The 25,205-nt window shown below is 48.0% G+C and overlaps 3 protein-coding genes and 1 long non-coding RNA gene across 5 annotated transcripts; 2 read left to right on the top strand and 2 right to left on the bottom strand.

The window, feature by feature from the left end:
* Positions 1 to 4,547: 4,547 nt before the first annotated feature.
* Positions 4,548 to 13,124, top strand: SLC16A5 (solute carrier family 16 member 5). The gene is given in 6 exon segments (XM_027749580.2): positions 4,548 to 4,639; positions 5,147 to 5,220; positions 5,223 to 5,459; positions 8,699 to 8,842; positions 9,849 to 10,703; positions 11,046 to 13,124. Coding segments are annotated over 6 exon segments (1,644 nt in total). The 3' UTR covers positions 11,288 to 13,124.
* On the bottom strand, positions 9,816 to 15,630 carry LOC114003053. Its single transcript, XR_005566824.1, has 4 exons — positions 15,525 to 15,630; positions 13,591 to 13,663; positions 10,952 to 11,146; positions 9,816 to 9,988 (listed from the first exon to the last, which is right to left on the bottom strand). It is a non-coding gene; the product is annotated as an uncharacterized LOC114003053 (long non-coding RNA).
* On the top strand, positions 15,108 to 17,636 carry ARMC7 (armadillo repeat containing 7). Of its 2 annotated transcripts, none has more exons than XM_027749582.2 (3): positions 15,108 to 15,384; positions 15,460 to 15,603; positions 16,594 to 17,636. In XM_027749582.2, the coding sequence occupies exons 1-3, from the start codon at positions 15,108 to 15,110 to the stop codon at positions 16,929 to 16,931; spliced, it is 759 nt and encodes a 252-aa protein (XP_027605383.1). In that variant the 3' UTR covers positions 16,932 to 17,636. The 2 variants fall into 2 exon arrangements, with proteins under 2 accessions (XP_027605383.1, XP_027605384.1); XM_027749583.2 differs by having other exon boundaries at positions 15,287 to 15,368.
* Positions 17,637 to 17,969: 333 nt separating this feature from the next.
* Positions 17,970 to 24,885, bottom strand: NT5C (5', 3'-nucleotidase, cytosolic). The gene is made up of 5 exons (XM_027749586.2): positions 24,251 to 24,885; positions 19,450 to 19,550; positions 19,313 to 19,373; positions 18,442 to 18,556; positions 17,970 to 18,358 (listed from the first exon to the last, which is right to left on the bottom strand). The coding sequence occupies exons 1-5, from the start codon at positions 24,698 to 24,700 to the stop codon at positions 18,216 to 18,218; spliced, it is 870 nt and encodes a 289-aa protein (XP_027605387.2). The 5' UTR covers positions 24,701 to 24,885; the 3' UTR covers positions 17,970 to 18,215.
* Between the last annotated feature and the right edge of the window lie 320 nt (positions 24,886 to 25,205).

Genomic DNA, 25,205 nt, shown 5'->3' on the forward strand with positions numbered 1-25,205 from the left:
CTGTTGTGACTTCTAGGCATCACCCACACCTTCCTTGGAGAAACTGTCCTTGGACAGGAGATCTGAGCAAGGCCTGGCTGGGATGGCAGATCATCTGCTGGGAGCTAAACAGCCAAAGCTGGCAAGCTGGAGCCCAAAATCCTGCTGGCTTCCTATAAACCATGCTCCACAAGTTCTGGATGCTTCAACCCCCCACAACCTCCTCCACCTGTTCCCAGGATCCAACAGCCAGGCACAAGGAAACACTCCTCTTGATCCTTCTCCTACTAAGTCGCTTATTCCTTATTAATAAAAGCCAACTAAATGAAAATTATGGGCTTGTTAGAGGGAACCACCTCCAGCCACTGCTCAGGGCCCCCAGTGTCAATTCATAGAAGAGATGGGATGCAGCAGAGTTGGACTCTAACACAGCCCACTGTCGCCTCCCTCTGCCACATCCTCACCTACTGCAGTTTTCCTGCAGTTAATGACAAGCCAACTCCATTTCTTCAAAAGGCCCACTTTCCAGGGAACACATCACCCTCCTCACCTTCACAAATGAGGGAAATTACTGGGGAAAAAAAGCACCAGCAGCTTCCAGGTATTCTCAATAACCTCAGCCAGGTTCCTATGGAGGGCCTCCACCTGTCTGGGTACCCTGTGCCACCATCAGTCCCTCTCTCTACCCACTCCCAGGGCAGAGCAGGTCAATGTGGCAGGTCAGGGTATCACACCAGGTCAGCCAAAGCCACCTCCAGCATGAGTTTACGCAAGCATGTCTTCCTCAGACTCATCTCCAGAGCCATCCCTGTTGCCTCAGGGAATGCTGCCCTTCTTGGCACTGCACCTACTGCACAAAGCACAGGCTCTGGGACAGCCACAGCCAGGGACCAGGGGGTTGGTGGCAGTCAGGAGGGCAAGGGCCAGCACACACACAAACCACCTGCAGCCACCCACCAGCCAGAGATTTGCCACCAGGATAAAGAACAGGGACAAGCTGCATCTTGCTGAATTCCTTGCAGGGCAAAGGGAGCTGTCAGAGCACGCTCTGGTGCCAGCTGCCTCCTCAGCTCCCATTTGCCATCTCCACGCTAAGCTGTGTTATCCCCACACTGGCTAAAGGCTGTTAAACCTGGCCCCAAAAAGGAGGTTTCTCACCTGGTCTTACACCCACGTTGTTGGTCACTAATGAGCACAAAGCAGCCAGGCAGATCCAAAGCTGACCCAGGAGGGCAGAAAGCAGCAGTAAGACAGAGCAAAGACTAACCTGGGCAAGGAGTTGGGCTTAAATGCAGCTGGGGATCAAAGAGGATGGAGAGGATGTGGGAGGAGGACACAAATGTTGCTGGTCGGACTAATGAAGACCAATTAGTGCAGGCAGGACCCTGATGCCTTTTGCAGGGGGAGGATGTGGGAGTGGTGCTATGGGAACTGCTGGGGAAACTTATGATAAACCAGCATTTCAGCCCTGGTACAGCCCCCTTTTCTCAGCACCAGCAGAGCTGGTCTGAAGGGGTTTTGCCAGGGTTGTCCAGATCCTGTCCAGCCTCAGGAATCTGTTTTCAGATGCTCTGAGGGCTCAGTTACTGCTGGATCTGCCTAGGTTTTAGGGGTGGATCAGAGCAGGAATTTAATTCGTGACTGAACATGGGGGCAGGAACAGCTCCTGGCCCCAAAGAGCTCTGCAATCCCACAGCTGAAATGTCACTTAGTTTCTCTTGCTTTGAACAAAAAACAAAACCCAAAACCAAGCATCCCCCCGCCCCCACTTCCTCTGTGAGATTCAATCTGCCAGAGGATTTGTTAATCTGGATCTCTGGAACAAATTCAATTGGTCTTTCTCAAAAGTGATTTGCAAGCTCTGAGGCATTTGCTCTTTGGTTTCCAGGCACAGAGAAGCACAGAACCACTGGGGTTGGAAAAGACCTTTGAGATCATCGAGTCCAACCGTTAACACAGCACTGCCAAGGCCACCACTAAACCATGTCCCTAAGACATGGTCAGCCCCAAAACTGCTGCTGAGGCTCCTGAGCTCGGGACTGGCTTACTGAGACATCACATGCCAGTAAGGACAGGCAGAGAGCAGGGATTTGCAGCCACCCCCACTGTGCCCCAGGCACAGCCTGTCCCTTGAGGGCTGCAAGCGACTGCTGACAAGTGACATCCGGCAGAGACGAGCCCGTGGTGTTGGGCCAGATTGCACCACTTGGGCCAACACCTTAATCAGAGCTAAATCTGGATTCTCTGCTGTCACTTTGTTGGGTGACCTTGGAAAAGTCAGCTGGAATACAATGCAAGCTACATGGGAGAGGATGGCAAAGCAAGCCAAGGTCTTGGGATGGAAAGGTACTTAAAAAGTCACTTATAAAGGTATTTACCAAGAGTAATGCTTGGCTTTCTTACCCCCAACAGACACTGATTGACCCCAAAAAGGAGTTTACCACCTCGCTCAGTTTACAGTAAACATCTCCCTTATGTGCATGAGGCTTATTTTACACATTCATAAAATACACATCCAGTGCACACCAGGGCTGAGCTGGGCTGCAGAAGGATGCTGGAAAGGAAGAAGCAGGAAACCTGCTTCTCCATTCCCACCCCTGCTCCCAAGCTGCAGGCGTGGTCTGGTCCCTGAACACCCCTCCAAGCCCCATTGCTGGGGGCAGAGGTTCTGCCTCTCCCCAGCCACAGTCCAGAATTCCCTGCTGGACCCTGTGGCTGGGTCTCCCTCCTGAGTAGCTGCAGGAGAGAAGTGGCCTGCTCATCTCCCCGCAGAGGTGCCCACCAGCTGCAAGCTATTACTGAAGACAATATATAATTATCACCCTTATTTGCATAATATAAAACTGAATTTGCTAAATATAAACCCCTTCCTTTGAGGTGAGCTACATAAATGCCCTAGCCCCTTGTGTCTCTTGGCCTGGCCTTGCAGGGAGGAACCAGCAGCCCTCATCCCAGCAGCTGCTTGTCCCCCTTTGCAACTGAGGGAAACTGAGGCACAGAAGAAGCAGGGACAGTCACTGTGTGAGCGCTCCTGGTCTGCTGCCACAAACAACAGCTACTAGGGCTGGTCCAGTGGGGGAAATCCAAGAAGGTTTGAATGCTGGTATCTTGGGGGTCACTGGAAGAAGAGGATATAATGTTCAGATGTGAACAAGAGAGGATTAGCTCATCAGGGCAGACAGTGACTGGAGAGAAAGACTGAAACAGGCAGTGTGCTTCCCATGTCCCATCCAGCACACTCTGTGTCCCCAGGTGCTGCACGGGCTGGGAGAGCGAAGCACCTTTGCACCAGTTCCCTGCTCCCAACAAAAGCACAGTGTTTGCAGCAGGCACCCAGGTGTGGCTATTGCTGTGAACTCCAACCCTATTCCCAACACCATTAGCGTGAGATGGTCACGTGTGTGTGTGAAAATCTGCCCGTGTTCCGCAGGTGTCCCTGGTCTGTCACATGCACTGCTCAGCACCAGGAGCAGGTTGTCTGAGAGCATCAAGCCCTCAGGAGCAGGAGAACACACACCTATCCCTCCACATTCACACTGTCCATCCTCTCTGGTTGCCCTGGAAGGGTTAATCCAAGGGTTTGCTGCTGTTGCTCTGTGTGGCACAGCCGGCTAAGCCAGCGCTGGAACAAACTTGTTCCTTTACCTTTGTGCAGGCAGAAGGCAGCGAGGAGGTCCTGTGGCACTTGGCAGCACGTCTCCAGGGTCCTTGCAGCAACTGTGCAGGTTGGGCTGCCCAGGGGAAAAGGTGTCCTGCAGCAAGAAGGTGGACGAAAGCCATGGGGTCTGCAGCCCCACTGGAGAGTCCTCCCCAGTGAGCAGGCACCCAGGGAGATGTGAGGGGAGCCAGGAATCTGCTGGACAAACTCAAGAGTTGGACAGGGTAGCTGGGAACAGAGAGGAGCTGTGCTTCTGCCTTTTTTTGCAGGTTTGCTGTTGCCGGGGAGAGGTTTTAGGCTGTCATCCAGCTAATTCACACCAGAGAGACAAGCACTTGAATTAGTTGCATTATCTGCGCCCAGCTAAAGTGGACAAAGGATTAAAGTGTGCTGAGCACCACCACCGTGATTTGCATCTCAGAGCCCCTTCCCACGGGCCCCCCTCTGCTCCCAGCCTTTTTTTTTTTTTTCCCTCATTTCTGGCTGTGAGCCAGCCGGCATAAGAGCCCTGTTTACAGAAATGATGCCTAGGTTAATATTGCAAAAGACTTCATCAAAGCTTTTAGTCGCTACTGAAGCAGAAGTGTCTGACCGTGGGCCACGAGCTGAGCGGGGATGAGCGGCAGCCACGCAGCGCTGCCCTTCGTTTGACCAATTCTGGTCTCAGCCTGAGGTATGAAACTAACTTTCTGCCACCATGGCATATTTGAAATAATGAGCAAAATCAAACTATTATTCATCCTTAAAGCTGCACACAAGACCTAAATGTAGCTGTTGTTTCAGGGGAAAAAAACCACATTTTGAGTGCTAAATAAATATTGCGCTGTGCAGTGACCTTACGGGCACTTTTTCTGAGCTCATCCAGCTGCCAGAGATTATTATTTTGTGCATGTTTATTCATGTGGAGAGGATGGGGAATGCTATTGCAATACGTTTTGTGCTGCCAGGCTCAGAGAAATCAAAACTGGGATCTCTCAGAAGAAGTTCTAGACCTAAGCAGAGGTAAAGCAAAAGCCTATCTGCCATCACTGGATGCTAATTAGTTAATGGCTTCAAAATGTTTTTGCACCACTAGCACTTTGTAAGTAGATAAAGTTTTCCTGAAAGGTTCACACTGACCTCTGCTGTGACACGCAACCTTTATATGTTTCTATTTTTCTTGGCATTTGCAGTTTCCTCCTCTTCTCGGCATGGGGAATGAGTGACCTTAGCAATTGCCAGCAAGGGGACTCCGTATGATGAAAGCAGGTGAAAGGGAAAATAAGGGCGGAACGCAGCAAAGCCAATTCATACCTCAGAGGAGGTGTGGTCCTGTCCTCTACCTGGCTGTGGTCACAGTCTGGTGAAATATAAAAGGAAAAGGCAGCTGTTCCTTAAGCAATCTGGTGCCAGGATCCTGTAGCGAGAAGGAAGGGAGGTGCTGGAAGAAATGCAGAGCAAGAAATCTAGAGTGTCAGCTGGAAAAGGTGTGGGACACACCGGTGCTCTGAGCCTCAGGAACACCATCAGTTCTTCCCTGAAGGCCCTTTTGCTGGGCTGAGGGTTGCACGGTAGCTGCACTCCCTTCCCCAGAAGGCTGGCTTGGAGGAGGAGGGAGCTGTCATGTCCCGAGGAGGAGCAGCAGGACGTGGCGCTGCCAAGCCCCAGGACCAGGGATGGGCATGGATGGTCCTGCTGGCTGCAGTGGTGCTGCAGGCGCTGACACTGGGCTTCTCCTCCTGCTTTGGGGTCTTCTTCACGGACCTCCAGCACGAGTTCCATGCCAGCAACAGCGAGACATCGTGGTTCTCGTCCATCATGGTGGCTGTGCTGCACGGAGGGGGTGAGTAACGCAGGGAACGGCCTCCTCCTCCTCCTGCCCTTTTGCTGCTGGTGGGGGGATGTAACGAGGACACTTCTAACATTTCATTAGGTGGGCAGTAGAAGGGACTGGGAGGTTGAGCAGATTGACTGGTTGGCAGCGCACAGCATCTCCCAGCCACTTGGATCCCGCAGTCCAAAGCTAAGTGCCCACAGATACCCTTCTGTCACTCTCAGAGTCAACCAAAACCCTTTGTCAAAGAAAATGAATCCCTTTTTCAAGCCCAGCTTTTCCAGACCAGCAATAACAGAAAGTTGTTTCCCACAGCTCCTTGAATAAAGCTGGCATGTAGTGCTGGAGCTTGGGTGCTTTCTTGGTTCATCCTCTGTCCACAAGAGCACACCTCCTTCCAAGTGCCACATGACAACTGTGTTCTTTGGAGCTGGAGAGAGGCCAAAAGCCAAGCTCCTCCAAGTTGCCAGCTGAGGCAGAGGCTTAAAAGCAGCTCCTTGGGCGGTGTCATGGAGCTCACACCCACGCAGGGTGGACAAGAGCAGGGCTGGATCGGTGTAGAATCTGGGTCAGGCGGCACCCTCTGGGTGGAGGGCGGTTGTGGTATGTGGATAGTGGAGGCAATCATTGTTTTTTCCCCCTCCACAAAGAAAATGAGGGAGCAGCACAGGACGGTGGTCCCCAACTGCACACACAGATGGGGGGATTCTCTTCTACTTCTGCACAGAGGAGAAAAACAAATCCCCAGCAGCTCGAGGGCTTCCCAAGGAGTGGTCCGTGTTTCGGTGGCCCCTCTGTGTGCAACTCCTGTGCTCATTTGATAAACAGATGACCCAAACCCCACCAGGCAAAAGAAGCAAAGTACCCAGTGTTGGCCATGTATCCAAGCTGCTCCTTGAGTTCACACCTGCTCCCTTCCAATGCTGGTGAAAGTTGACACTACAATATATATATAAAAAAAGAAAACCAGGACTCAGGGTCACACTGATGTGAAGGCTGTGGCAGGTTCAGTCTCTCCTGTGCAGGACTTGGCTGAGAGCCACCTGGCATGGAATTGAGAGTTTGCACCTTAGCAGGAACAATTGGGTCCAGAATATCAAGGTGCAGCTGGAAAGAGACCGCGGGGAAAGCAAGAAGGGGAAGAATCATCACTGCAAATCAGCAGAAATAGAGCAGTGTCCTTGGGGCTTCAAATTCCAAAGCATGTGGGCATTCCCTGTGCTGCCTTCCATCCCCTGTGGTCCTGCTGTGGTTAGTGGGAAGGATCCAATTGGGACCTGCTGGCTTTAGGAAATGGTCTCAGAAGCAACTTGGTCCCAACGTATCCAGGAGGGAGAACTCTGGCAGTATCCACAAGAAAGTATCAATTATCCAATCATCTTTAATGAAGTAATTGTTGTGTAGGAAGCTGGAACCACAATAAAAGCTGATATAAATACAGCCAATTAATTGATCCAAAAGTTACAAATTAGGCAAGAAAAGAATATCCTCATGTTAATGATATTTACAGTAGATTGTGTCAGGGCACAGCCAGAGGGTTGTACTTTCCTTGCCAGTTATCTCTCCTCTTGCAGGCTGTTACAGCCCAGAGGTGCTTGTTCTTGTTCCCCAGTAGCACAAGGCAGCAGTAACATGACCATAAACCAGGAAGGAAACTAAACAACAAAATAAACAGACCAAAGCCCCCGTCTCAGGCCAAACACGTATGGCTTTTGCTGCAACTTCTGATCTCCTTTGCAGTGAGCCAGGCTCCTTTTGATTCAGGTTCTCTGGTTACAGCCATCATCTCAGCACTTAAACCTTTCCCAGAATTGCACCCTGCTGTCACCAGTGTTCTCTTAGAGGAGATTCTCTCTTTTCTTTGCCTTTATTCTTTTTAATTCAGAGGAACCAAAGGGGGAAAAAATATTTGCTGCAAAAATTGGTAAAGAGGGAGGGAAATGGTCAGAGCAGCCTGTTCTCGGGGCGGTCAGTGCGGGGAGAAGATTCCATGCAGGAGAGCTGGCTGCAGCTCCACAGCGCTATGGAAGGAAACAGAGAAGGGCATAGCACAAATAATAGCTCGTACGTCAGTCAAACATATCTCATTACCTGTGCTACCTTCCTAAGTAAAAGCCATTAACGATAATTTTGCTATAAAATCATTTGAGAGAGCTCAGGATCCTACATCTGCCTCCAAAAGTGGATTTCAGGCCCTTACAGGTTCCTGCTCCTGGATATTCATGCACACGGAACTTTCTGGACTCACTCATACAAATGCAGCACTTTTGTTGATATTATTTCTGCAAAGAAAAGCACAAAAGCCCCAGGCAAGTGAGAAATAACATTTAAAACACAGACAGCAAGTTATCAGGAACAAATAATGAAAAACCCTTATGGTTTTTAGAGCCAATCTCATTATTTTGGAGTTTTAATTTATGCCTTCTGGCTACTTGGGTTGGTTAAACAGCAGTACCATCCCTAATGTCTTCAGCAGGAGGAAAAATAATCCAGTCACGTTTGCAGAACACTTTTTCAAAGGCCAGCAAAGTCTGAGGTGAAAATCTCCCAAGCAGATCGAAATACAGACAGCTGCACTCCTAATTTGAATAATGTTCCACTGTTCATTTGACTGTATGGATTTTATTTCAAACCAGATATCATTTTAGGTCACAAATATGCCACAGGTTATTTTCTCTGCACTAACTGACTCCTAATTCTGCAGCTTACAGTCATTTTGCATTTGCTTATATAACCTTAAGTGTTCAGAATTGGGGGGAAAAAATACATGGAAAATCTTGAGGATCCTCAAAGGAACAGGAAAAGAAACTCTACCTTCAAATCCTCTTCTGCCAGAACATACAGAGAGAAGCACATTCTTCCCATTGACGGTCTGCAGGTCTGAACTCATCTTTCCCTACCCCAAAATGAAGGCTGCCTAATTTCATTAACAAACCAGTTATTTACCACAATCTCCCAGAATTCAGAAAAGTCCATTTCCAAGGGTTTTAATGAAAATCCATCACATCCTACTTGATGGCCAAAATCCCAGCAGATCTCAGGAGCCTTTCCCTCAGCTAACAAGTTGACCAAGCACTTGTGAGGATCAGGCAGTGTATTTTTATTTCCTGGCTCCCCCAACTACATAAAGCTTCTAGGACAGCCCTCAGGGTCTCTAGACTAAGTCGTTTGACAATTGCAGCAATCCAGCAGGTACAAAACATTTCCTTCCTCCCTGACCGATTCCCTTTTTTCTTCCCTGCTTCCAGGGCCCCTCTGCAGCATCCTGGTGAAGCGGTTTGGCTGCAGGTTTGCAGTGATGCTGGGGGGGCTGCTCAGCGGGCTGGGAATGGTGTCCAGCTCCTTCTGCAAGTCCATCAGCCAGCTCTACCTCACAGTTGGGCTCATCACCGGTACGTGCCAGAGAGCAGCAGGAAAACCCAGCTGTGTGCTTGATGGGGAGAAGGGGAATGGGGAGGGTCCTGACTAAGTGCTCACGTTTTTCCATTCAGCTGGGAAAAAGGAGAATGCAACATCCCCCAGTGCAGCAGGAATCCTACAGCCACTAGACTTGGCCTTCACACCCCTTTAACACACTCATCCAAGCTCACCGTGAAATGCTTCTCTCTGGAAAAAGCTATAGGTCTCCAGAGGGCAAAATGGAGAGCAAAGATATCTGTTCCTTTTAGTTGCTTCTTGGCCTTTTGTCTTTCAATAAAGCAGGATTTTTTTGTTGGGGTTTTTTTTTCAATCTTGGAACATAATGTGTTGGGATAATGTCCTTCCCAGTTTCCCTGGGTTTATATTTCACCACTCCCAATCTGGGGAAATGTGGAGACAACTTTTTCTAACAAAAGACCATGTTGGTTTTGAACAGAAGTAACAGATGGGAACTTTTCCTTTCCAAATATTTCTCCTGTGTGACTGACGTTCAACTCTTGGTTTTTAATAACACAAAGAGATTAATTCCTTACTTTGGGACCCATCCTGCTGGATCTTGCAAGCTATGCTGTGGCCACTGCATAGAAAGAAAAACAAGCAACTCCCTGAGCCCTGATGAAAGTGTCAGGAAAGCAGCACTGCTTGTTACATGTGGTATAAAAACCAAGTATTTAATGAACAATTCCATAACAACTTTAGGAATGGCAACGTGCCCCAGACAAATGTCAGTTTAGATCAGTATATTTACTATACCCAAGAACACAAGTAGTTTAATTTATACACATCCTTCTCCATTCCTAGTGTGGGTTTCTGAGTATTAATCAACCCCTGGGGGCTGTGGAGCCTGGCAGGTGAGGAGATGCTTCAGTAGCAGATGAAATCACCTGTCGGTACACCCTGAGTTTGTGCTGTTTTCACCCTTTAAGACAACACAGAGGGATCACATATGGTCACTTACTCCTTTATTCTCACCCTTAGGTCTGGGGTCGTGTTTCAGCTTCCAGGCAGGGGTGACTGCGCTGGGCTACTACTTTGTGCGGTGGCGAACGCTGGCCAACGCCATGGCCTCCACCGGCGTCTCCCTCGGCTTCACCCTGTGGCCGCTGCTGTCTCAGTACCTGCTGGAAGAGATGGGCTGGAGAAACACCTTTGTCATCTTTGGAGGAATACTCCTGAACTGCTGTGTCTGTGGAGCCATCATGAGACCCATCGGCTCACTTCCACAGCCACCCGAGCCTGGAGAGGAGCCAGGCAGCAAAGCAGAGGAGGCACAGCTGTCCAACGGAGTGTCTCCTCCCCACCCTGCACTCCAGCAGCACGCCAGAAGGACAACATGTTTCCAGGTGCTGCAGAAGTACCTGGCTTTTGACATCTTCTGCCAAAACAAACGTTACCAGATTTACACTATTGGAGTGGCCTGGATGATGATGGGGTTTGCACTGCCCCACATCTACCTTGTGCCTTATGCCATCCACAATGGGGTGGAGGAAGGCAGGGCAGCTCTTCTTATCTCTGTCATCGGGTTCATCAACATCTTCATCCGCCCTCTCACAGGGCTGCTCTCGGGGCACAGGGTGTTCACAGGGAGGCGCATCTACCTGTTCAGCCTGGCCGCGCTCCTCTGCGGGCTGAGCAACTTCATCTGCATCATATCAGCCGAGTTCAGAGTCCTCATCCTCTACTGCGTCATCCTCAGCATCTCCATGAGCGGGGTGGGGTCACTCACCTTCCAGGTGCTGATGGATGTGGTGGAGATGGACAGGTTCTCCAGTGCTCTAGGGCTCTTCACCATCGTGGAGAGCATCACTGTCCTCATCGGGCCCCCACTCACAGGTGAGAGAACCTTTGCCAGGAAAAAGCTGGCACAGTGGCAGTGGCACAGGGGTTCTCTACTGGGTAAACTAAATGAATCAGCAGTTTTGGGGGAAAATTAAAATTTCCTTTCTTTTCTGATTTCTGTGTGTATTGAGAAATACTTTCAACAGAAGCAGAAACATTACCTGAATGGTAACTACAAAAAAAAAAACCAAACCAACCAACACCTAGAATTTAGAGAAGAGAACCCATCAGAGAATGCTTACCTTTTGTGTATGGCAATTTACTGAATTATTTAGGTTTAACATTCGTGTCAATTTATGCCTTTAGTGTGCATCTTCTCTTTGGCTTCTATTTCAGGTCTCCTGGTAGACATAACCGGTGATTTCCTCTACGTCTTCCACACCTCGAGCTTCTTTCTGATATCTGCTGCATTATTTATGGGGCTCAGCTTCTGTGCTCTGGAAAAAAAAAACAAATTGAGAGAGGCTTCCAAAGTACCTTTGAGTAATCCCTCCAGATATCCATACAGCAAAAAGCCAAGTGATCCACAGGCTGAAAGTCAACCCCCTCCAGCAGTTGTGTACGTCACAAGCATATGAAAATAAAGAAAAGAAGGGAAGAAAAGAGCAACACAATGATGTGGTCTGTACAAAGCTACACATGGCCCAGCACTGATGGCATATGAGAAAAAAAAGTCTGCTTTCCACAAATGTCATCTTCCTTCTGCACTTCTACTCCCAGGGGCCATGTCAGACTCCAAGAGAAGCATCCAGACCATGGGATGAGCCCCAAACCCAGCACCAGCCAAGGAGATGAAGGACAGAGAGATCTGTGCTCTCCTAAAGCAAACCATGGGACAACAGCCACAGAAGGAGACAAAAAGCTGTGTCAGTTCAATTGGGTTAAGTCACTACCTTTAAGAAATCATTGGAAGTGCTGGACAACATGGATTAATGGCTATGCATAAGAGTAGTTCTTTCACTTGTAATTTTGCTGCACAAGCATCTTGGTTGCTTCCTATGCTGCAGGTGGCAAGACACTTTCTACAGGAAGAGTGTAATTATTTTCCACATCTCTAAATATTATCTGAAAGCAGCTGCATGGGTTGCAGAACTCAGACAAGTCTCTAGAAAGACCAATTATTTTTTCCTACAAGGTATATACACGAATTCTTCATGCCAAGACCAGTTTCAAAGCCTGAAAGGTTCAACTCTAGAGCATCAAAAAGAAAAAAAAACACCAAAACTTGGAGTGCCTGCTTTATATAACTAGTGATATCTCAAGTGCTTCTTGATATATCATAAAAGAGGATTCATGGCTTGTGTAAACACACTTCAGCATTACCTGGAACCCATTTGGGGGAGAGAGCAAAGGTGTTACCATACCTAAGCATAACTGTATGCCTCCTTTCATAGGGCCAAATTCCAAGCAACTGTGGAAATGAATTCAGCTCTTTAGTCTTAGATTCTGACTTAATTGCACCAGCACGCTCATTTTAGAGAACTTTGTACAAGCATAACTTTTATTTCTTCTAATCACAAGCAGAACTTACAAAGAAATCTGTGGGGGAAGGTATACCAAGGAAAGGCAGTGTTGCTGACTTTGCTTTCCTTACAGCCTTGACCTGCAAGTGGCTTTTCCTGCTACATTCCCAGGAGGTAGGCTTCTCACTGCTCGTGTGGTGGCTGCATCAGCCTCAGCATCAGCTTGAGGTGCAAATTGTTCATATTCTGTATAATTCCTGATCCGACAGAAGCAGGTAAGAGCTCACAAAACACGGCAGGTGAAAATTACCCAACACATTATAACCGTCAGAAAGATGGACGCAGAAAATGGGAGTGAAATGGAAAAACGAACAACTTTCAACTGAACTACAGTGCTTACCTTGAGACCTGTTATACCAAACTCAACTGCAGTGCCTCTCTAAGAACTGCCATATCAAATTCCTACCGACAAACCCACAGTTTTCTTTAAACCTCCCCAGACAAAACAAGCCAACCAACCAAAAACCTGAATTGAACCACTGGAAAACTGACTCCAAGATCTTCAGAGACTACAATGGCTTCACAGCTGGCCTTACACAGAGGAGGTACCAGCCCTTCAGAAGGATTTCTACTTCCACAGTTCAGTATCTTCGCCCTAGGATTACAGAACCAGTAGACTTTGTATTTCCTGATCAAACCTATACTTAAATAAGATAATTAGTGGGAGATATACATATCTAATCTCTCATCAAGTGTGTTTATTAAATTATGTGATGCTTACATGGTCCATAGCTACAAAGTAAGCAGGGACTGGTGCTTCTCAACTTGCCAAAACAGACTGTTGTACATTCCTAGGAAAATGATGGGGCTTTCTCCCTCCCAAAAAGCAATGAAGAAGGATCAAGTCCCAGATCTCTTCTAGCTATTGCAAATAAACAGCTAAGCAGCTGAACAGATTGATATCTTTTCTGTGTGTAATTCTTAAATTTTTATGGTTTCTCAACTTGCTGATACAACCTTTCTAACAGCCTTACAGAATTTAAGCTGTCTGAAAACAGGGCTGTCTCACCTCATTACTTTCCACAGACCCTTTAGAAGTAATCCACAACCCAGAGGTTGGAACCAAATCCTGCACAGAGAAGAGGTAACTTTTTAGGCTGTGTTTCCACGGGTGAGTTAAGATGTCTGAGCTGCCATAGCAGAGAAAACAAAAGTTCAAGAAGCACCTTTTCTCACTGAAATGAAACATTCACCAGGAAATTCACAGTTGGAAGATGGCGATCCTTAAAAGCCTTAGATACTCTGCCAATGTAATAGGTGGAAAATATTAATATTTGCATTAAATGTGGATATTATTTATTAATATTTAATATAAAAAAAACCCAAAACCAAATAAAAGTCACAGTAAACTTACACACCTTAAAAAACCTCAGAAGTGCAAAATCACTTGATTTAAGAGCTTGGCTTGCTGTTTGCAGACCTGGCTCGTAGCTGTAAGAAAAGAAACAACTAATAGATGAAAATTCCCTGAATTCTGGATTTGGTGTGCTATCTACCCAGGCTATATCAGTCCACACTGTGCAAACTACTCCAGCAAACAGCAAGTGCTTGGAGCATTCAGACCATTAAACTATACAGCCAACACTGAGTGAGTAAATGTAGTACTTATAAACAGAAGTAATAGCATTTTACCTCTTTAAACACAGTTTCCCCCCTCTTATTAGTCAATCCCAGTATTGCTCTGTTTGTATTGACTGGCTCCCCTGTGCTTTCTCTGCTCCTGCTTTCTCACATTACTCGTTCACTTTCTACTTAATGACAGATGTGGCTTTAAAGTATGTCAACACTTACCACTTAAAAAGGTACACATTAAAAGAGATTTGTTACTACAGTAGCAAAACATTCTAATATAGACATGGTCTGTAGCACCCTTGCTGACAATTTTCATATATATATGTATACTCAAATATACAGATATATTTACGAATATATAGATGTCTATATACATATAAATAGATAATGACTTCAGTTGATAATTATGCTAAGAGCTGAAGCTGCTAGCACAGGCCTGCCTTAAACTTTTGTACCAGGTAAAAATAAATGACTTTCCTTTCACTTTCTCTGTCTTCCCATGCCGTTACCACGTTAAAATATTTAGCATAGCTGCATTCAGTGCAGCTTCTTTGCTCATCCTTCTATTTAATGTGGTCACAGGCAGATATTTTGTGCCCCCAGCTGTGTGGTAGGAGAGGTTTGTCAGTCCAGCACTCTTGTCACTGGTGCCATGAATTTGGTGGATCGGTCCACGTTCAATTTGCTGTATGTGAAAACCAATCACACTCGAGATAACAAAAAAAGACAACACGTACTCACAGCCTGTTCCTTCCTTATCCACAGCAGAACCTCTGTGCGTGTAATTGCTTCAGTAAAAGCAATGCAAATTTTTGCGAAGTCCAAACCCCCACACCCCCTCCCAGGTTTATGATGTTTTTTAACTCTTACCATATATATTTACAGAACATGAATCACACCTGGACCCAGTTGCAACACGTAAAGTCCCGGCGGTTCCACTGAGCTGTGTGAGTTCAGAACCAGGGAATTGCTCTGCTCTGTGCCCGCTGTAAACCAGGGTGGGATCACCTGCTGCTGGTTTAATTCACTCCCTGGCTTTGCCTCATTTTTTTTTCCCAGGTAATTTATCTCACTGGGCAGTGAGGAAGGGTCAGCTCCTTTCCAGAGCAAAGCTTTGCCGTGTAACAAAACACAAACACCACGACACAGCGTCATTCATTTTTATACATTTATGTATACTTATATATTTATATATATTTGTATATATCGTATACTATATATGTTATTAATTTATACCTAGGGGAGGAGGAGCCGCACCCCCACACACCCGAAGGGAACGGGAGCCGCCCCGCCCGCCCACAAAATGGCGGCCGCCCCCGCCCCGCCTGAGGGAGACGCTCGCGCCGTGTCACGCCCACAAAATGGCGGCTGGTGGTGTTTCTTCGCCGCTGTGAAGCGGCCGGTTTGTCTTCATCCCACGGCACACCCGGTCCCTGAGCTGTCCGTGATCAGCACTGCCCGGGGTTCCAGGGGAACGGGGAGCCCATCGAGGTGTCCCACAGGCGGGCCCGCGATGGAGCTGGGGCGGCTGGAGTACCTGCAGGCGCTTGTCACCGAATTTCAGGTGACGGACAGCCCAGGTAACAAACACCGCTGATCGCTCACTCCTCTCATGTTGAGTGTTTCCTCACACACCTGACGCTTCTCCCTTGCAGAGGCCAAGGAGCAGGTGCTGGCGAACCTGGCCAACTTCGCCTACGATCCCAAAAACTACGAGTACCTGCGGCAGCTCCAGGTGCTGGATCTGTTCCTGGATATGCTCACCGAGGACAACGAGACCCTCGTGGAGTTTGCCGTTGGTAAGGGCTGCCCCGAACACCCTCAGCTGGCACCTGCCTGGCAGGTCCGGGGACACCAGGTCCCACACCTGGTTTGGTGGTTAATCCCCCCCCCCCGCAAAATGGATCAGCAATCGGGCTCCAAAGATAGACCCACACTGTGCTGATAAAACCTCATTTAGTCCAGAACGTGTGGAATAGGGAGAGAAGTCAGAGGCAGGCATGTCCCCCCCTGTCCTGATAGAGCTTAATGAAGGCACTTTCTGGAAAGGATTTTGGTTGGTTGGTTTTTTTTCCCAGACCATAAGTAAACACTACCTGATTGACTTTTTTTCTAAAATCTCTCCTATAGAGAAGCAATAATTAATACATAAATTTAGCCAGGTATATTGTACAGGTCCATTGTTACCATTCTGCTATTGACAGCTGGTCTTCTAGAATATTTACTTGACACTTTTTAATAAATTCTCTGAGAAACTGCCTTATCTTTTTATGGTCTTCTTATGATCTTTTTATGCTTTATTTTTTATGGTCTGAACATAAGATAAGGGGCCAGATCCTGTGAGGGATTCTATGAGATGATAATAAATATACTTGATTGTTAAGGTTTGTGGCTTCTCAGAGTTTCAAGTTCAAACATTCTGTGCCTCTTGCCTAACACTGTTATGTCCATTCTCCGGTTTTCTAAAACACGTGCAGTAAATTGCTGGCTGGTATCCTCAGTTAGGGATAAGCGATCCTGGAATCATTCTGTGGAAGCAGTTATGTGCAGCAGTAACAGTGCCCTCTAATGACACACAGGAGGAGGAATGTGCTGGTGGAAAATCTCTGGAAAGCATCAACAAAACACGGCATAGGGAACTGTGAAGAATTTTCCATCCAAACCTCACAGAAAATCTCAATACTTACTTCTGTGTTAGAGACAGGACGAGCTTAAATTTGAATCTGATTGCGACAAAGACCAGGGTGTGGAGAGTTTGCCTTGTCAGACACTTTCTTTTGCCGTTTCAGGTGGTCTTTGTAACCTGTGCCTGGATAAAACTAACAAAGAGTACATCCTGGAGGCCAACGGGGTGGAGGCCATCATCAACTGCCTGTCCAGCCCCAACGAGGAGACTGTGGTGTCAGCTGTCACCACGCTGATGTTCCTCACGACGCCGCAGTCACGGCACCAGACCACGGCCTTGCCCGTGGTGGAGTGCATGCTCCGCTTCTCCCTCTCGGCCAACAAACGGCTCAGCAACCTGGCAACCCTCTTCCTGGAGGATTACTGCTCCCCTCCTCAGGTGGAGGAGGCCAGGAATCTCAGCAAACACACAGCAGTGGGGATCCCCCTCCCCAAGGACTGAAGCTGTTTGAGAGGGAAACTGCCCTCTGTTCTCACTTTCTGCTCAGCAGGTCAAGAGCGTGTCAAAAAATGGGGAAAGAGGGAAGCTGGTCCTACCAGCACTGGGGTTTAGTTAACAAAGATGATGGTGCAGCACTACCATGGCAGCTGGACCGAGCATGCAGCTAAAACTGCCAGCAAATATTTAAGATAAAGCAGGTTATGGCTGTTGGAGAGCAGTTTGCCAAGTGCAACCCAGCAGCCAGCTTGCACAAATAACCCTTCCCAGCAGTTAGGGGGTTTCTGCTTGGCTTATTGAGCAGCTTACATCCCCTCCAGTTCCTGGCTGATTTTGCTGCAGCTCTCCCCTTCAGTGTCAATGACAACTGACACGTAGTGTCAACTCAAATGACTTCAAAATGTCACAGAAATTTATTCCTCCTGCAGAGAAAGAAGGAGTTTTCCTGCCCTGGCAGTTCACAATCTTTCTACATCCCTGTGGAACTAGTTATGCCACCCTCTCATCGTGGCATAGGCACCTGGCTCCTGAGTCAATGCACAGGGCAGGCTGTAACTATCCTTTAAATCAAGAAGTGGAAAGTTGTTTTTCTTTCATTACCACCGATGAGGAAGGTGAAGATTTAAAAAAAAAAAATGGCTCACAGCAGTCTGGCTCATGAGAGCTGCTGTCTTGTAAAACCTTCTCTTAATAAAACATTAACTTGAATGCTGTGTAATCAGTTCTGTATGAGCTCATAAACATTTCTCTGCAGCACTTGCAGCCTTTGCCCACTCTTACTCAAGCACATGGGCCAGAAATCGAGGCCAGCTTGGTCTCCTTTCATGATCAGCCAATGAGGCAAGAGAAAACCCAAAAGCCAGGGTGGCTAAATACATAAAATTTAGAAGGTTTGGCTGTTGAGCCCAGTGCCCCCTGACAGACACCCACACTGTGTCTGCTCAAGTTTCAAGAGCTTTCCTTCTTCCTCTTTTTTCCTCCTCTCCACCCCCGGACAGCACAAACCAAACAGGAGCGAGGTTAAACACACACACACAAAAATCCAACCAACCCACAGCTGCTTGTGTTTTATAGTTTCTCTTCTCCAAACAGCAAACATCCAAAATGCTACAGAGGTTAACTGAGTGCAGAGGAATCTTCCAGAAACGTGGAGAGAGTCAGCTCTGTACCAAGTCTGGCAGTGGCAGCTCATTCGTTATTATAACTGACCCCGAGGTGATGGTGCTCACTGGCTCCTGGGAACGGGTTTCCCTGGCATTGGGAAGGGCACAGCATCCCCTTCCTGCACTACTGCCTGCGCTTGCTTTCCAGGATGGCCTTCCAATTGTCCGCCCAGGAGAGCAGGCGCCGGCGCGGGGCCGGCAGCTGGACGTGCCTGTTGTGGCAGCAGGTGAACAGGATGTGCTCCCAGCTCGGGTTCGGTTCTGCACCTGGGGAGGGAAAAGGGGGAAAAGTGGAGTCAGCTGGGGGTGACTCCCCGGCCAGCAGCCAGCAATGGAAGCGCTGTTCAAACCTTGGATGGTGTCCTTGTCGTCGAACAGCAGGTCAGCAGCTACGACGGTCTTATCTCGGGTCAGAATAATCCTCTCCACAAACTCGGGCCCCAAATGTTTCTCTACCCACTTATACTGCAGAGACAAGGAGTAAGAGAAAATCCAGCTGTAGTCTCAGTTTGCACATTGCTCGTGCCAGGTCAGCCCTAGTGCAGTAATTTTTTCCCCTGTAAGCCCACATCTCTGTCTAGGAATCCCCGTGTGGAGGCTGGCCACAACCCAGGACGGATTTAACCTGTGACAGCCTTCACTCAACACTGCCCTGGCCATGCTGAACTGTTGAGTTTGTGAGCAGCACTGGCTGCTTGCCCAGAGCACGTGGATTGTGCCCATCCAAGTCACTCCAGTGACCAAAGTCTCCCCTCCATTCTCGTGCCAGTGGCAAACAGGACTAATTCCAACACCACAGCCTCCTCAACTCAGCATTGGCCTCTTTTGGGGCAGCTGGATATCTCAGTCTCCAGATTTAGACAGAAGGTTTTGTTGGTTGAGGATTCTCCAGCGTGGAATCCCCTGGGAATACCCGTTCCTTGTAGGGAACTACAACAGTTCCTTTGCTATCACCTCCTGATAAACTGGTCCCAAGCCCAGCTCCAAGAGCTCAGGGCTCACAAGCTCCATAGTAATTCTGGCAGCACGTGGCACTGCAAGATTCCCCATCCTGAGCTACTGCTCTGTGTCTGGGCAGCTGTTCCTCAGACAGGGATTGAGGGAAGCCTGGCAGCCGGAGCAGCCACTGCCTTAATAAAGGAATGGCTCTGTCTTGGTGGTATGAACCAGCAAGGCCTTGCAAAAGCAGCATTAAACCCAGCAAAATAAATTCTCTCCCACCTTTTCCACGATGCAGTGCTCGTATTTCCGGAGGGGACTCGTGCAAATGAACACCTGGGTGCTGAAAAGAAAACAGCCTTCGTTAGCAGTCAGGGGGGAAAGTAAGGTCATGGACAAGGGCTGCAGAGTGTCCTTACTCCTGCATGTGGATCATCTCCTTCATAGCTTCAAGGCCTCCTGGAATTGGATCCAACCTCAGGAAGAAGCCAGGCGACTCATAGACACTGGCTACCTTGGCCTGCAAGAGACAGAGGACAGTCAGCAGTGCCTGTGCTTTGATCCAAGATGCCCCAGCAGTTTTCCAGTTATCCCGTGTGTAACAGCCAGCAAAGGGCCAGCACTTTGCCGAGAGAGGTGATGCTTCCCTCCAAGAGTGGATTATAAAATTTCTCACCTTTTGGGTTCCAGGAAAAGTCCAACCCAGGCACACAAGAAGTCATTCCTGGTGGCTCATTCGGAGTGAGGAGGCAGAGCTGACTCTGACCTGGATTTGTTCCCACCACAAACAGCCCTGACCCGCAGCTGGAATCGCTGAGCTCTGGCAGAGGGACAGCTCCCTCCTCACCCCTCCCCAGCAGGTCTCTCTGGACTAACTCTTGTGAAAACCAAAGGAACAAGTTTGAGGCTTCTGCTCCTCTGTCATGCTTGGCTGAGATTTGCTGATGACTCAGGAATTTACCAGGGACAACTGGGCAGACACAAGCACTGCCCAATATCCCTCTTTTCCTTTGGAGCAAACAGGGCAAAGTGGTGACCGTGCCAGTGGCCAAGTCAGCACACCCACACATTTGGGGTGAATCCCTTCAGCAAGAGGGAAGAGTGAGGATGGGAGCACTGGGAAAGCTCCGTGTCTTTGCTGCTTTCTGTGGTTTTCAATCACTCACTAAAACACCCATTGCTGAAGGAGCAGACCTCGACTCCAGCACGGTTGGAGCTGCTCCTCTGTGGTAAAGTCTGCTCCAAAGAGTGTCAGACTGCAGCAGGAAGTTCAGAGGTGTATCCCTGTGCTTCCCCAGGAACCTCTGGCTCCCTGGGGTGACCTGTGCACCCCGTGACCCCCAGCTGGGCTGGGTTTGGGGGTGCTGTGGGACAGCTCTCCCTTCGCCTGGCTCGGGGCATGGGGCCCCACGATGGGCTGAGCAGGGGGATTAAGGGCTTTATCCCTGTTGTGTCTGCACCTGCTCTCGGTGTAAACCCACCTTCCATACAGGCATGTGGGATGCCACATGAATCAGGGAAGTCATTAATGGTGAGAAAGTAGGAAAGGAGGTTTGTGCTAAAGGTAGAATAATTTTTAAGTGAGTGTAAACAGGAAAGAAACAAGATTACTGGAGGAGCAATGTTATCCCATTTTGGCTAAAGTACTCAAAAATGGTACAGAAAGGTATTTAATATGATACAGCACAGTGGCATTTACAACCCCTAAAAGGAAATGCAGTATTTCCAGGGCAATTCCAGTGCCTTTAGGTAGGACTGTCCTTCTAGTCCTTTTTTTTTTAATTTACTGATAAGACATTTTCATACGTTTTATTATTAGGAAATTCATTGGTTTGAATGCAGTTCTGGTTAGTTAATTTTAAAGATTGCCCTCTGTTGACTGTTCAGTGGCCTGTGTTAAATCAGTGTTTCAGAGTGGGTCACAGCCCATGGGTTTTCTCCCCCCTTATCACACATCCCATCATGGCAAAGGACCCACAGCAGTGCTGAGGCCACTTCCAGGCTCAAGTTTGACTCTCAGACAGAGAGGTTCAGCTTCCAGTATCTCTTCTACCCTGAGACACACAAATCTTACCTTCCCTGGGGTCACACTGTAAAATTCAGAGGTGTCAAAACAGCATTTTTCCACCAGCATTAGAGTCATACGTTCCCATGCCACTGAACAATTTTGAAAACTTAATTCTTGTTAAGTATTCTTCAAAGGCAGGCTGCAGCCTTTGCTCAGAAATTGTACAAGGCAGCTTTAGAGTCCAGCTGATGGTCTCTTTGCTCTATATCACCAGTGGAACATCAACATAAAGACCATTTCAATTAAGAAGCAATGAGAAGGAGCTGGCATTAAGCCATTCTCCCAGATCCCGGAGCTCACTCAGTTATCATCATCTGCAAATACTCATAAATCAACACCCAGAAATTTGGAAGCACTGCCTGATTTCACACGCAAATCAGAAGAGGCTGAGGAGTCTCTGGGTGCAGACAGTGGCAATCAGATCTGCCCAGATCTCTGTTTCCATGCAAAGCCTCCCTGATCCCAGCAACAATTCCCTGGAGCTCTTCCCAAGGAGATTGAATTACAGACTCAAGGCTTGTGCCTGAAAGCTCTTTTATCCTACAGCAAGTCACCAGAAACTGGCAAGTTTCCACTACGTCACAAGAAAGTCTGGCTTTGCTGGCAAAAGAAAATCGATTTGATGACTCTTAGAATCAAAAGCCATTTCCCTCCCCCACGAGAAACAAAAAGTGATTAGAAACTGAAAGTAAAACCATTTTCTTTCCTCATTTTCATGCCATCAGTGCTGAAGGTTTCCTTTTAACTTCCATTAGCAAGATAACAACTTGGATGCAAAACTGGAGTGACTACCTCTATCCCTAAGCTTTCCCGTTGGCATTTAAAAAACCAATTCTAGACACCTAAAAATAATACTAGAAAATTTTGCCCCCGCTGGAGGTGTTGAATCCTTTTTTGAAACTGTCTGGGGCCAGGAAACACATCCTAAACTCTTGGGAGATAAATCCCCATCAAAATGGCTACACACGCAGGGGGGCAGATAGGCAAGAGCAGTAAAGAAAGTTTTGAACAAAATAAAATGGATTAAAAGTCTTTCTAAATAAAATGGATTTACAATGTGAAATCAATGATCAAAACAGAAATAAACCCCAAGTAATGGCTCCAGTTTCAAGGGGCAGCTGCTCAGCACCAACAAAGCATAAACACCCCTCAGTAAGAGGCGATTCATAAATCATTAGCACAGCACTTCCCACCCCCTGGCATGAGAGTATCCCACACCCTGGCAGTTCATGGACAGGCACAGCCGACACCTGCCACAGAGCCTGGTGTCCAGCTGATCCCTGGTGTCCTGCTGATCCCCTCCTTTCAGCACTGACAAACTGCAGACTCAGTTTCCCTGCACGGACATGAGGCCTCACAGACCCCCCGGCACAGGATGGAAAAACTGTCCTCAGTGTCTGGGCTGCTGGTTCCTGCTGAAGCTTTTCCTGCAGCTGTGGGCAAGGAGAGACCTTCCACAGGGATTCTCCTGCCTCAGAGACACCCTGTACAGCCACGGCAGAACTAACAAGGGCTCTATTTTTAAACTATTTTATGATTTTTACATAAAACCCAAAGGAGCTTCAAATCTTAAAAACTTCATTGTTGTGGCTAAAGCAGCCCAGAACTCCAGAGGTTACTGAAGGAGACCCACAGCACAGCTCCACAAAGCTAATTTCCTTAGGAAGCCAGGCAAGATAAGAGCTTTCTGCCACTGCTGATCTGCGTGGGACTCAAACCAGTTATCTGGTTATTCCATTGCCACACCTAAGGTCTGGGGAGAAACAGGATGAGCACCAACCAAATGAGGGAATGGGAATGCCAGAAACAGAACAAAACACAATTTTTTTGATAGATCAGATTGTAGACCTTCAAAATAAGAACAAATAAAAATTCAAGACCCCTTTAATTACCTGCATTTTTTTTGTCCATATATACCTAAACAGGATTCACTTAAGGAATACTAATTTAAACGATAAATCATGTCTGTTTATGTAAAATAATAACCAAATTCATGCCTGCTGGCTATATTTACAGGTTCCTAGGTCCAGGAACTTCTGAGCATCAATAGTCATTGATTAGAGCTCGGGCAGTTTGGAGCCTGTGGAAATGCTGACTGGACCCAGCATTCCCATCCATCACCCTGGTGCAGGAGCCTGGAACAGGAGGGAAATCAATATGAATTGTCGTTTCTTAGCAGTAAAAAAACCCTACAGGCTCAGTACAGGACCTTAAAATTAGCAATGAACCTCTCAGGGAAAGTGTATGGCACAGCCTGGATCAGCATCCAGGCTCTGTAAAGAGTCCTCGACTGTCCTGCAGTGACCAGAGGGAAGGGTGAAGTCTGGATTCACAGTATTTTTGATTTTGCCTTGCAAACCTCTCTGATATTCATTCAGTCATTAGCAGACATTAAAAATGGCAACAGTTTGCATGGATGTAGGGTGTTCCAGAGCTTTCTGCATGCTGCTCCTGATCATTACCTGCCATGCACTCTGCTTGTCAGGGCATGCAGAGGGAATATGGACACAGGATTTCATTAGCTGTACAAACCCATATATAACATTTATATTTCTTGTCCTGCTGTGGAGCCACATTAACACTCACAGAGCACTCGGGGAGCTTTGGGTAAGTTACTACTCCTGCTGCACAGCAAGAGCAGGAACATGAGTAGGGTAAAGAACAAGCTGAACGTGGTTCAGTGAAGAGTTTGATGACAGAATTGCTCTTTGCCAATTCCTGCACACACTTCCCTGTAAAGGGCTGGTGATCCTCCTGGAAGAAATCACTAATTATCACTATACAAAATAAGGCTGCACGAAATGCAAAATTAAAAATACTGTGAACCCAGACTTCACCCTTCCTGCTGGTCACCAAGGGACAGTCTAATCAACAACTATTGAGGCTCAAAAGTTCCTGGAATTAGGAAAATTATAAATATAGGGAGTAGGCATGAATTTGGTTACTATTTTACATAAACAAACATTATGTATTATTTAAATTAGTATTCTTTAAACGAATTCCACGTAGCTATACACGGACAAAGGAAGTTGTAGGTAATTTAAGGGGTCATGGCTGTTTAAAAAATACTGACCCGACCCTGAGCTCTGCACACCCAGGGTGGGCAGGGAGAGGTTTCCGGGCCGGGTGAGGAGGGTGAGGCTCGCACTCACCTCCAGGTCCTCCCGCAGGCTGCGGTACTGCTCCCGCACCGAGAAGCCCCTGCGCTCCGCCAGCTCCACGCGCGGCTCCGCCGGGAAGCGGGCGCGGAATTCCCGCAGCACCGCGCCCTCGAAGTCGGCCAGGACTCCGTCCATGTCCACCAGCACCCGCAGCGGCCCGGCCGCGCTGCCCATCCCGATCCCGGTTCCCGGCACACGCGGGCGATGCGGGCGGCAGCGCCCCCGGCTCCGGCACACGTGGGAGGGACATGAATATGCATGATGCGACATGAATATGCATGAGGTGGGCGGGGCTCCTCGGGGCAGCCCCGCGTGGGAACAGCGGTGGGATCCGCCGGGAACCGAGGAAAAGCGAATAGCACCCCCCAAAACCCTTCGGGATCCCGCAGTGGGCACATTCGCAGCACGAGGGGGAGAAGGGCGGTGGGACAGCAGCAGCATGGCTTGGCCAAAGCCTCAGCAACCATAAAGGAGCACTAATTAAGTTCCACTGGGTTTGGGGATTGCCAAGGAAATATAATTCGATTACTTCCCATGCTCTACCTGCAGCCGGTCCTGCAGCCCAGGGGACACGAGGGATAAGAATCCTCTCCCCCCCATGCAGGAGAGGAGCACGTCAGAGTAAATCCAGTTTTGTAGGTTAAGCACCTCAGGCTAGGGCTTCTCCAGCACTGATCTGGAAAGCCTGGGTGCTTTCAGGCACCGGTTCTTCCAGAAGGAGGGTGGAAAAGGTGCCAGCAGACACACCAGCTCCATACAAATCCTCTGCTGTGGCTTATCCTGCAGCAGGTCCCTCCAGGACAGCAGAGAACTCCACAGTTTGGACTCACAGCCACTTCCCTTTTTAGGATCCTGTTTTGGTTTGGGTTTTTTTTTTTTTGTTGTGAGGAAAATAAACTTTCCTCTGTTTTCTTGAGATAAAAAAGTATCTTGGATAAACCAGATT

Source organism: Pipra filicauda, unplaced genomic scaffold (assembly GCF_003945595.2).
Source record: "Pipra filicauda isolate LSUMZ 115617 unplaced genomic scaffold, ASM394559v2 scaffold80_size11013439_pilon, whole genome shotgun sequence".
NCBI lineage: Eukaryota > Metazoa > Chordata > Aves > Passeriformes > Pipridae > Pipra > Pipra filicauda.

Excerpts from the sequence above, each read along its gene's own strand:
- ARMC7 (XM_027749582.2), top strand. The coding sequence starts at position 15,108 with ATGGCGGCCGCCCCCGCCCCGCCTGAGGGAGACGCTCGCGCCGTGTCA. Across the intron at positions 15,385-15,459 it reads TCAGGTGACGGACAGCCCAG|AGGCCAAGGAGCAGGTGCTG; the intron begins GTAACAAACACC and ends TCTCCCTTGCAG. Across the intron at positions 15,604-16,593 it reads CCTCGTGGAGTTTGCCGTTG|GTGGTCTTTGTAACCTGTGC; the intron begins GTAAGGGCTGCC and ends TTGCCGTTTCAG.
- NT5C (XM_027749586.2), bottom strand. The coding sequence starts at position 24,700 with ATGCTGCTGCTGTCCCACCGCCCTTCTCCCCCTCGTGCTGCGAATGTG. Across the intron at positions 19,374-19,449 it reads GAGATGATCCACATGCAGGA|CACCCAGGTGTTCATTTGCA; the intron begins GTAAGGACACTC and ends TTTTCTTTTCAG. Across the intron at positions 18,359-18,441 it reads CGACAAGGACACCATCCAAG|GTGCAGAACCGAACCCGAGC; the intron begins GTTTGAACAGCG and ends TTCCCTCCCCAG.